Source organism: Panthera tigris, chromosome D2 (assembly GCF_018350195.1).
Source record: "Panthera tigris isolate Pti1 chromosome D2, P.tigris_Pti1_mat1.1, whole genome shotgun sequence".
NCBI lineage: Eukaryota > Metazoa > Chordata > Mammalia > Carnivora > Felidae > Panthera > Panthera tigris.
This window is the reverse complement of record NC_056670.1, coordinates 86875495-86886534: the sequence shown is the minus strand read 5'-3', so window position 1 is coordinate 86886534 and position 11040 is coordinate 86875495. Positions and strand designations below refer to the sequence as shown.

The following is an 11040-nucleotide window of genomic DNA, read 5'->3' as shown; positions in this document are numbered from 1 at the left end:
GGGGCAAAAAGCTCTTGTTCCAAATTCCTCTTCTGTTTCACAACATTGTTTAATGCACTGAGCTGATTAATGATTTCCTCATTTCTGCCTCATTTCATGCAAGGTCCCCATGTGCCTAGAGTTTTTTCTTCCAGGTACAAAGTCACATTTTAACGTTAAGAGATGATAACAGATGTCTATGTTGACTTTTCAATCATATTTTAATCTTAAAATATAGCCCAGAAGGATGCTGACAAGTGAGTCCAGAGGGATACCTTCATGTCCTAGGGACAGATGGTAGGGGATATATTTTAGACGTGGCTAACAGGCCTTCAAAGGTATATTACTTCCCCCTTTTCAAAGTACACAATAGCATTTGTATTGTTTTGTGTGAACCCTGGTGACTGGGTAGCTCTGCTTTCCCAGAAGAGGTGTTTACACTACAATGGTCTCACTCACCCTTGTTTCCAGGGACTCGAATATAGATTCAACTAGGTCAACAATTGTTTCAATTTGTTTAATTAGTCTTACACGATCTGTTTTGGACTTGGCTGTCAAATTCTGTCTGATGAATGTGACTCTGGAAAGCGGCATCTCTGAGCCAATTTATTCCCCGTGAAGCCCTGACTACCCTTGATGAGACCGTCTGGGGAGAGTCCTCCTGGAGGCATCCAAGGGGATTTGGGAGAGCAGGAAGACTCCAGGCTTGCATCAAAGAGCCTAGGACAGGGGTCTTCAGGGCATGTGTGCCTCACACACCCGAACGGGGAATGACACAGAGCTTGTAACGGGGTGGGATTTTGGCAAACCCAATTGTGCTGGGACTGAGATCGATATCCTTGGGGTCAACGAGAGGCTTCAGGTTAAAGTGCTGCAAAATGGCGGACAAGAACAGGAACAACTCCATGCGAGCCAGGCCTTCTCCAACACACACCCGCTTTCCTGCAAGTGACAACAGTGCTGCTGAGACTCCGAGGCAGCCTCAAGACACAGCAGCACTGCTACAGGCGAGGCAGCAGAGGGGGTCGGGGGGAGGAGTTGTGGCTAAACTGTCACCCTAAAGCAAAACTGACCCCCTCTCTGCCTGTTGAAAGGAAGCACACAACACATTTCAGTATAAGAATATCTGTGATAGACATATTCCGGGACCAGCCTTCATACAGCTTCCGTCACCAGGACTCAGCAGCATAAGCATACGTTAGGTTGGGAGAGAGATGTCTGTCCAGTGCTCACCCTGACATCCTACAGGAAAGAAGCAGGGCCACAGCTGGAAGCCAAACACTCTAACGCTGGGTGTTACTGAGCTGGTTATATGATCTTCCCTCCCACCAACCCCTAGGGAAAGACCCTGGAGAATGAGGCCGGGGCCCAAGAGAGGGCCAGATGGTCCCATGATGAGTCCAGGTAATCAAACATTAGATTTTGCTTATTAACGCTTGTTTAAAATTATGGAGAATTAGGTACTAGAGTTTTGAAAGACGTTCACTAAGTCCTATTAAATACATAAGGGTTTCAGCACTGAATGAAGTATCTGCTTTGCAGAAATAATAAATCATCTCATTCCCAGGACCTCCAGTAAGAGAATGTCATTTGGGCTCTGTGAACAAGGACAGACACCTCTGGGACATGTTGTGACCAGAAGCCAGGCCCTGGTGCAAGTGCATGGCCACGGCAAAGAGCACAAACCAGGGACAGACACATCTGGGACATGTGGCCAGAAGGCAGGCCCAGTGAAGGTGCATGGCCTCGGCAGAGAGCAAAAACCAGGACAGCTCCCCGGGGAAGGGGCTACGTCTGCACTCTTCTTACCTGCAGAAAATACCTTGAAATAATCACTATATTTGAACTTTCCACTTTCATTCAGAAAGTGCTCTGGCATAAACTTCTCTGGATCAGGGAACTCTTGGTTGTCAAACAAGAGGGAGTCCAGCGTTGGGACCACGACTGTACCCTAGAAGGAGCAAAGGCCTGTGTCAGTCCATCAAGTTAATAGAACATGAGCTTCCTACTGGGACCTCCAGGTGGGGAAGTTGTTTGCTTAAGGACTATATGGAAGGCAGTCAGGAGTCAAGTGTAAATGGTGACAAGAGCTGTAATCTCATCAGAGGAGGAGCCCTGGGCAAGATTATACCATTGTTGGTTTCTGGGTGGGGAAATACCACAAACCCGAGGCACTGTCCCAGGGTCCCCTTTCCAGATTTTCTCCATTTCTTGGTCACCAGGCCCATGTGAGGACTTCTGGGAAGCAGCACTCTGCAGGTGGGAATGCTGGCCCGGCCCCCACCATTCAGCCATGTCCGCCCGAGGGATCCCGCCCTTTGGAGGCTGGCTGATGTGCTGGCAGGGTGGTGCTCAGCGTGTGCACGCCAGGCTCACATCTGACCTTGGGGATGACGTATCCTCTGAACATTGTGTCCTGGATTGCTTCATGGGGCAGGTTGGAGGGCAAGAGGTCGATGAATCGCTGAATCTCATGCACCACGGCATCCATATAAGGCATCTCTAACCGGTCCTTGATGGCAGGGATTCGGCTTGGCCCAATCACCCTGTCGATTTCTTCATGCAGTTTCTCTGCCACAACATGAACAGATGTAAGGGATCGACTCCAGGCTGGCTCAGCACCCATGCCCCCACCCATCTGGCAGATGCTTATGGAGCACTGTCAGCAGTGCTCCAGGGCATCCTGGGCACCACAAGTGCCAAGACGACCAAGCTCTGTGAGTCTGTTTAAGCTTCTCGCATGTTAGCCTCTAGCTGATCATAGCTAATCCAGTTAATCCAGCTGCATGGCCCTGAAATCTTTGCCCACTACTTGGCATACCTTCGATCTCTGGGTATTTCATGAGAATCAGGAGCCCATATCTCAGAGTGGTGCTGGTGGTCTCTGTACCCGCAAAAAACAGGTCAGCTATGGTGGCAGCAATGTTGTCAAAGGTGAACCAAGGCTCTTTGGTGTATCTTTCCTGCAGATATTAGAGACAGCCAGGGACTCTATAAGAGGGTGTCTTCAGGTGGATGAGAAAAGAGCCTGACAAGCCTGCCAGCTCCCAGGGAAGGAGGCAGGTATGTGTGAGGCTATCCCGTGGAAACGTGATCGTCTCCACCACACAGTTAGCAGCACCAAGGCTCCCACAAAACTGGCCATTGGCAATATTGTGCCCCTTGCCCAGGGTGCTGAGTCTTGTGCTCCTTCCACAGAGCTGAGGACTGTCCTGGGGAGTAAGGCTCTCCCCCGTGCGGAGCCGTGACCTCCAGCAGCCCAGAGCTGAACTGTGGGGCCTCTGCTAACAACCCAAGAGTCACAGGGGTTGCTCTTGGCCTTCTCCAAGCCCACAGTCAGCACCATTGATTCCCAGGAGGCAGGAAGTCACCAAGAAGCGAGACACCAAGGTGGGGCAGTGAGGACCCCAGTGATAGATCAGCTTCCAGGGAAATCAGTTCCAGAATTCACATGCTGTTCTAGAGCCCCAAGAGACGTCAAAGGAGGGAGGAGAAACATCACCATCTCAGTGGGGGGCCTAGGGGGCCTGGAGGGCCTTCAGGTAGGTAATGCTGGCGAGGCTTGGAAACCCTTGAACTCATGTACAATTTGGGGGTTATGTGCTAAGGAGGAGTGTGGAGGCCTTCACAGCAAATGAGACACAGTCATCAAAGTCAGAAATGGTTACGAAGTACAGCCTGGAGGGGGCCACAGGAAGGGCCCACACACCAGCCCCACAGCCACTGATGGCTCTCCCAAGAAACCCCTCTTGCTGGCCAGCACTGCAGACCTCCTATGGTGTTTGAGGCCAGCCAGGCAGGCTGGCCCTATCTCCACACCCGTGGGAGCAGGTGTGGTAGTCATACGAAGCCAGAGTGGTGTAGAGCCAGAAGCACCCATGCCCAGCGGAGGCAGTGTGGGTTGCAGCCAAGTCGCCCCGCCCCCCAGCAGTCTCAGCCCCTAGCAAGGAGCAGAAGAGCTTCCCTACTCGCGGTGTCTGCGGTACCTTCCGCATCTCCAGGAGCAGGCTGTCAGTGAAGTCCCGGGGGCAGTTGGGGTCCAGCGACTCCTCGTGCTCCTTCACTCTTGCTGCAGTATAACTTTTTATTTCATACACATTTTTTATTACTTTTCTATGGTTTCCAGGCAGGTAGCGCATATAGCTTGGGAAAATGTTATATAACTAGGGGGAGAGAGACAGAGAGAGAGACAGAGAGATACAGAGAGACAGAGAGGGAGAGAGACAGACAGAGAGAGAGTTATCTTACTATTCTTTCTTGCAAATGCAACATGGTTTTGTGTCCTGGGCTAAAAACTTTTCCAACTTGAATTGATGGCCATCAAGCTGTGTTATTTAGAACATTTTGGCTCGCAGTAACTTTTTGGTGCCACAACTTCGGGTGTGTGAAGTCACGTGTTAGTGTGGTACTGTTTTAAAGTGTAATACCGTAGGTGTCCCATGGTCAGCGAGGGGAACTTGGGGCCTCGGGGAGGTCTCCAGAAGCAACATCCAGGCGCAAGCGCCTGGGGCCCCCGCCCATCCCCCAACCCCCACCTTGTCCTGTGCCAAACTCAGAGGGCAGGTACAGACTAGGGGGTGGGGGGGCCTCACTTGGAGCCAGCTGGTGCTGAGCAGGTGGAAGTTCTCGTTGAACAGCTTCTGTATCCTCAGCCCGGTTTGGTCCGTGTAGTCAAAGCGCTTGTGGAAGAGGATGTCCGAGATGACGTTGCAGGGGGCGTAGCCCAGAACAAAGGTGGGGTCGAAGGGCTGTCCTGGACCACAGGTGAGCTGTCAGGGACCCTACACCCCAACCTACCCCCCCCCCACTAAGGCTTTCCAGCACCTGGGAGCAGTGGCCCTGAACACAGCCCAAACTCTGAAAGCCTTGTGAGAGCTACTGGGGGTCCCCTTCTTTTTGGCGCCCTTGCTCCACCTGAGGTGGAGAGGACCCCTAGCTGCCAGAGGGTCCTGAGGGTAACGCCACCCTGTCGGGGTCAGCGGCTGCTGATGACTCTGGGGCCCAACAACCCACCCAGACAGTGCGCACGAGGACCCAGCCCTGCCCCCCCCCAGCCCCACTCAGTGAGCCTGACAACCTGGCCCTGACCCCCTCCCCTGCCCCAGGCAGTGCGCACCAATCCAGCCCCTGCGCCCCGCCCCAGGCAGTGCACACAAGGACCTGGCCCACACACACCCTGGGTCTTCCGGAATGCCTCCGTCAGGAAGGGCACCTCCCTCTGGATCCGCTCCTCATTGGCAAGCTTCCCCATGCCATAGTCCCGGAGGATGCTCAGAGACAGGCGCCGGGTGTCCTTCCAGCTCGGCCCATTGTTGAACGTAATTCCTAGGGCAGAGGGGACAAGCACCCAGTCACAATACATGCCGAAGGCAGGGTGACAGCCCAGGCTGCCCAGCTTCGGAGAAGCCTTCTCGGCTACTCCCCACTGCTCCTTTCCCTACTGCATGTCCCCTCCCAGGGGCGCCCTTCTTACCATCAGTGTGCCTTCTCCTTCCACTTTGCCTGGAGACCTCCCCAGGGGACACAGAGCCTCAGCTGCACAGCAAGATGAGCCCCCACCCCTTTTCCCTCTGTTCACAAAATTCCCAAGAAGCTGTCCTGTTTCCACTGATTTTTAACCTCCACACTGCAAATACCTTAACTTGCAGCTTTGTGGCTTCTCAGAAAGTGTCCTCACTAAAACCTGAGCTGTCATTCAGCTCCCAGACTCTGCCCACCATTGGATCTGGGAAGACCTCACTCATGTTCCCCTTGGAGGGAAGAGATCTGAGGAAGGCCAAGGCAAGGTATGTTCTAGAAGGAAGTGTGGCTGCACGGGAGGGACAGGGAGGAGTGAGATGACGAAGCACAGACCAGACTGAGGGTCTCAGTTCCACCTTGCAGGGAAGCATGAGGTGGGGAAGGACAGGTGGACTGACAGACAGCATGGCCCCCTACTAGGTGTGGGTGCACAGAGAGTGCACGGCACCCAAGGCCCTACTTAGACATTAGGGTTAGATTTGGTTAAAAACACAGCTGGGATGGAGTTTGGGGGTCCTGGGATCAAGTCTGTGCATGCTGAGCTCTCGATCCCTGCTGGACGCTGCAGAGGCTGCTGGGTGGATACCAGGGACACAGCTCAGAGCCCAGAGGGAATTCAGGGCACACGTGACCACACTCCCACGTGTCTGTGGGACCACTGACAGCCTCAGGGGGAGGGCAGCCTCAACCTTCCAGTGGCAGCAGCAGACTCGCTGACCCAGGATGCAGGGCAGACAAGTGAGGGGACCAGAGTATGTGTGTTCAGGAGGCCAGAAGACAGAGCTGTGAGCTGGGTCCCCAGTCCTGAGGACCCAGGAAGCTGCAGAGAAAGCAGGAAGAGGGAGTGCCCAGTGGACATCCCCTCGCCCCCTCCCCCAGCCAATGGCTCTGACATGGCAACTGAGGACAGACAGTCAAGGAGGTAGATAATTTTAAAATGGCAGAGAGAGGTGCACCTGGGTGGCTCAGTTGGTTAGGCGACCACCTTTGGCTCAGGTCATGATCTCACAGTTCGTGAGTTCCAGCCCCACGTCAGGCTCTGTGCTGACAGCTCAGAGCGTGGGGCCTACTTCAGTTTCTGTGCCTCCCCTCTCTCTACCCCTGCTCATGCTCTGTGTCTCTTTGTCTCTCAGTAATAGATAAACGTTAAAAAATTTTGTTTTAAATGGTACAGAGAGACGGAGACAGAGACAAAGACAGAGATAGACAGAAGGAGAGATTCCAGAGGAGCCAAGACTTTGGGGTCCAAAACAGGCTGAAATGGATACAATAACAATTCTCCATCACAGGTTTATAAACATTTACTGAAATGAAAAAAAAATTTTTTTCATTAACATACACCTTGTGCTCACTATTATGCTGATAATTAACATTTGCGTTGTTATCCCTGGGGAACCAGATGTATGCCATGTACAGAGCCTGGGCCACATGGTACATGTGAAAATATGACTTAGGAGCCACTATCAGGAGGGGATGAAGCCCCCTTTGAGTCCAGCCCATGGAATGGGAAGTGGCCCTGGCCTGGCTGCATTCAGGGACACATGACTTGGACCAGGGGTGGCAGATAAGGTCTCCCTGGAGCTAGACAGAGCTCCTTGACCCACAACTGCTGTTCTCGTGGGGCAGCAAAGCTCCTGTGGTGTTAATGACAAACACTGACTAGTTAACTTTGCTTTTGACAACCCCAAAGAAGCAAAATCCACAACATCCAAGAGAGAAAGTCAAATGCCACTGATAGTGACAGGGTATGACCTTGGGAATGTATAAAGGAATAAGGGGACAGCACCATGAGAACAGCGCACACAACAGGAAGCACATTGATTTGAAATTTCTACATAAAATGGATACAGGTTTTCTAGAGGTTTGTCACCAAAGCTAAGCCAGGAGAAACTAGGGCCTGCAGGGTTTTGTAGGGTAGATGGGACATGGCTTCATTTCTAATCTGCTTTAGAATCTCATTAAATGACAGTGAGCAAGTAGAAAGGAATAAGCACGCGAGTCCAGAGGAGCAAGCAGGGGCAGGCAGGGAGCTCACAGGGATGTGAGCAGGTGCCCCCATGATCTCCAGGATGTCCCAGGAGACACAGGAAGTGGGGATTGGAGTCAACAGTCTGGACATCACTCAGATAAAAATCAGGCAGGTCCCCAGACCCCAACAGGAGGTGACAGCGTTTGTTCTAGATACGGGGAACCCAGGGCGCTGGAGACATGGGCTGCTGAAGAAAGAGAGGTGAGGCTGGCAAGACAGGATCATGTGGAGGTCCCTTTGTGAGCTGGGGTGCGCTCAGCACCCTTCCTGGTCCAAGAACATCCCAGGTGGGGTGTCAGAGGCCTCCTCATTGGAGAATTCGAACCGCAGCTGAGCTAAGCCCCACAGACCAGCAGATTGCTCCGTGGTGTCAGTGCCTCATCTTAGGTGAGGGACCTTGGAGGGTGGAGCCTCGACACCCAGGAGCAGGTGGGGCTGTGAGTGGAGGCTCTCTGGACTGAGGCTACACCCGGGAGGCTACAACGTGTGCAGGAGGAAGGCACAGCTCAACTGCTGGAGGCATTTTCCTTTGTGGCATTTCTCTGCAAGCACACATCTGTCCTGCTCACCAGTGCGTGGGTGCTTGCGGTCCTACATTTTCTAGAGCAAGTCTGTCATGGTAGCTTTCAATACAGTATGTGATGAGCACCTGAATTGTCCGAGGGTCTCTTTACCTTTCTATCTTGTACTATTTACTATGTGGCTGTCATCACTGGTATTTCAGGACCTGGCTGGTCCCCCACCATGGGGGTGCTCTGAGAAGTGGGGCTCACCTTTTTCCTTGTGTGCCGCAAAGGCATAGATTTCTCCTCTGCCAGAAAATTCATTCTTGTAGTCGAGCAGGACTTCCTTCACTGCCTTATAGCCATGCAGAACCACGGTGCGCTGGGAGCCCAGGTACAAGGTGAACACAGGCCCGTACCGCTCTGCCAACTGCAGAGACCAGCAAGCAGATAAGTGAGGCCACTGGGAACTTATGGAAGAAGTCGGACAGGCTTTAAACTGACCCCCAAAATTGTTATTCACCAAGAGAAGACAGAGGGATCTGGGAAAAGACAGTCTTTGTCCAGCCCAGTTTGGAAAGACTCTCCCCACAGAGGCTTTCTTCTGCAGGGAGGGAGGTTCCAGCACACCTAGGCACCTGGACACATGTGCCTGAACACAGTTAACTTGGTGGGCTGACTCCTGCTCCTCCCCTGTGGCCCCTTTGACCACATCTGTGCCATCACCCCCACTGTCTGCTATCCCCAGTCTAAGTTCTGGACCCCAGGGTGCTACTGGAGGACCCTGAGCCAGCACTGTCCTGACCTCCACAAGTCCGTCCTCCATGGTGCACAAACCACTGTCAACATCTCCCTATTGCAAACACTAGGCTCTTGGGCATTCTTTTATGAACTCATGTAACAGATTTAGCAACTCATTCAGTTTTTAGATTCTTTAGCTCATTCACTGTTCACAACAACTGTAGGTGGAGGTGCCACACAGGTTGACCACTATTCACCCTGTTGTCTGGCATCTACAGTGTGTACCTGGTATGAATATATGGCTTCTCCGTGCTTTGCAGTGGCAAACAGCAGCAGCAACCCCAGCCACACTGGCCTCACCAAGACATCCAGTGACAGAGCAGTTAACACTGGGCTCAAGCAGAGGCCTCTGGGGATGACCATGGCCAATGCCCACTCAAGGGCTCCACGCCCATGCTGTACCACCAGCTAAATATTTTTAATGTCACTCTTGGATACTACTGTTCAGTCAGTTCATTCATAACAGGCTTGTATTGAATAGCAACCTGTCTGACAATTAATTGAGTGCACACATATTATGTCTAATCCGTGAATTCTCCTCCCCCAAATCAATGATATTTTTCCTACCTTGGTTAAAGATTTGGGAACATTCTTGAAATCCAACTGGAGAAGATTCCCAATAATGGGCAGTGGGAAAGGGCCAGGGGGTAGTTTCCAGCTGCTGTAGATCTGCTTCCAGACAGAGATAAGCATTAGGGTGGCCATCCACACCAACAGGGCAACTGTGATGCCCAGGGCAGCCATGGTGACTTTGGGGTCACTACTGACTTGTGAGAATGATCTGGAAAAAAAACAAAGCTTTTATAACACACCCTCAGGAAGGAGGGTAACCATCCAACCAATGCCACCTTCCTTTTCCTTGGGCTCAAGATATTAATTTATAATTAACTACTGTTGGCCATCATTTCAAAGGCTGATTCCTGTAGCAGTTGCATCCAAGAAGCTCCATCCCAGTACCCACTTTATGATCCCCAGGGTCTGTCAACACTGAATGCTGGCATCTGCACCAAAGTCAGCCGACACAACATCCAGGGGAATATCACCAGCCCATAGGTCAGACCATGGACACTGGTTTGGACAGGAGGGTTCAAGTTAAGTTTACACGTGTTGTTTGGGGGCAGGATCTATGTGCTGCATCAATTATGTGCTGTCTCCATGGCCAAATGCTAGATCTCATAACGCAAGTCTCTGAACATCTGATCAGGTTCGCCTGAGCAGCCTCCAGTAGTACCTGAATCACTAGCAGTGAAACTCATGAGGACTAGAACAGGGAAATTCAAGAGCTGAATTCCACTCCACTTGGTCAAAGCAACTGGAAAATTCAGAAGAAGAAAAAAGAAAGAAAAAGAATTTACCAATTTTGAAAAAGTTAATATCTATTATAAAAGTGTATTTTTTGTAGAAAATTAAGGGAAAATTATTCTTTAGAATAATTATTCTTTAGAATAATTTTTATCAAATTCTAAAAAAAATTACATTAGGCTCACATTAACAACTCAGGCAACAACAGATGTTGGCGAGGATGCGGAGAAAGAGGATCTCTTTTGCATTGCTGGTGGCAATGCAAGCTGGTGCAGCCACTCTGGAAAACAGTATGGAGGTTCCTCAAAAAAACTACAAATAGAACTACCCTACCACCCAGCAACTGCACTACTAGGCATTTATCCACCAGATACAGGTGTGCTGTTTCGAAGGGACACAGGCACCCCCATGTTTATAGCAGCACTATCAACAATAACCAAAGTATGGAAAGAGCCCAAATGTCCATCAATGGATGAGTGGATAAAATAAGATGTGGTTTATATATACAATGGAGTATTACTCGACAATCAAAATAATGAAATCTTGCCATTTGCAACTACAGGATGGAACTGGAGGGTATTATGCTAAGTGAAATTAGACAAAGACAAAAATCATATGACTTCACTCATATGAGGACTTTAAGAGAGAAAACAGGTGAACATATAAGAAGGGAAACAAAAATAATATAAAAACAGGGAGGGGGACAAAACAGAAGAGACTCATAAATATGGAGAACAAACTGAGGGTTGCTGGAAGGGTTGTGGGAAGGGGTATGGGCTAAATGGGTAAGGGGCATTAAGGAATCTACTCCTGAAGTCATTGTTTCACTATATGCTAACTAATTTGGATGTAAATCTTAAAAGAAGAAGAAGAAGAAGAAGAAGAAGAAGAAGAAGCAGCAGCTTG

The 11040-nt window shown here is 50.7% G+C and overlaps 1 protein-coding gene across 1 annotated transcript; it reads right to left on the bottom strand.

Annotated features, from left to right (window-relative positions):
- Positions 1 to 480: 480 nt before the first annotated feature.
- LOC102969051 (cytochrome P450 2E1) lies at positions 481 to 9585 on the bottom strand. The gene is made up of 9 exons (XM_007079713.3): positions 9400 to 9585; positions 8302 to 8461; positions 5155 to 5304; positions 4572 to 4732; positions 3966 to 4142; positions 2801 to 2942; positions 2363 to 2550; positions 1789 to 1930; positions 481 to 921 (listed from the first exon to the last, which is right to left on the bottom strand). Exons 1-9 carry the CDS (start codon positions 9574 to 9576, stop codon positions 731 to 733), a joined length of 1488 nt encoding a protein of 495 aa, XP_007079775.1. The 5' UTR covers positions 9577 to 9585; the 3' UTR covers positions 481 to 730.
- Positions 9586 to 11040: the final 1455 nt, after the last annotated feature.

Excerpts from the sequence above, each read along its gene's own strand:
- LOC102969051 (XM_007079713.3), bottom strand. The coding sequence starts at position 9,576 with ATGGCTGCCCTGGGCATCACAGTTGCCCTGTTGGTGTGGATGGCCACC. Across the intron at positions 2,943-3,965 it reads TGCTCCTGGAGATGCGGAAG|GAAAGATACACCAAAGAGCC; the intron begins GTACCGCAGACA and ends TAATATCTGCAG. Across the intron at positions 1,931-2,362 it reads GAGGATACGTCATCCCCAAG|GGTACAGTCGTGGTCCCAAC; the intron begins GTCAGATGTGAG and ends TGCTCCTTCTAG.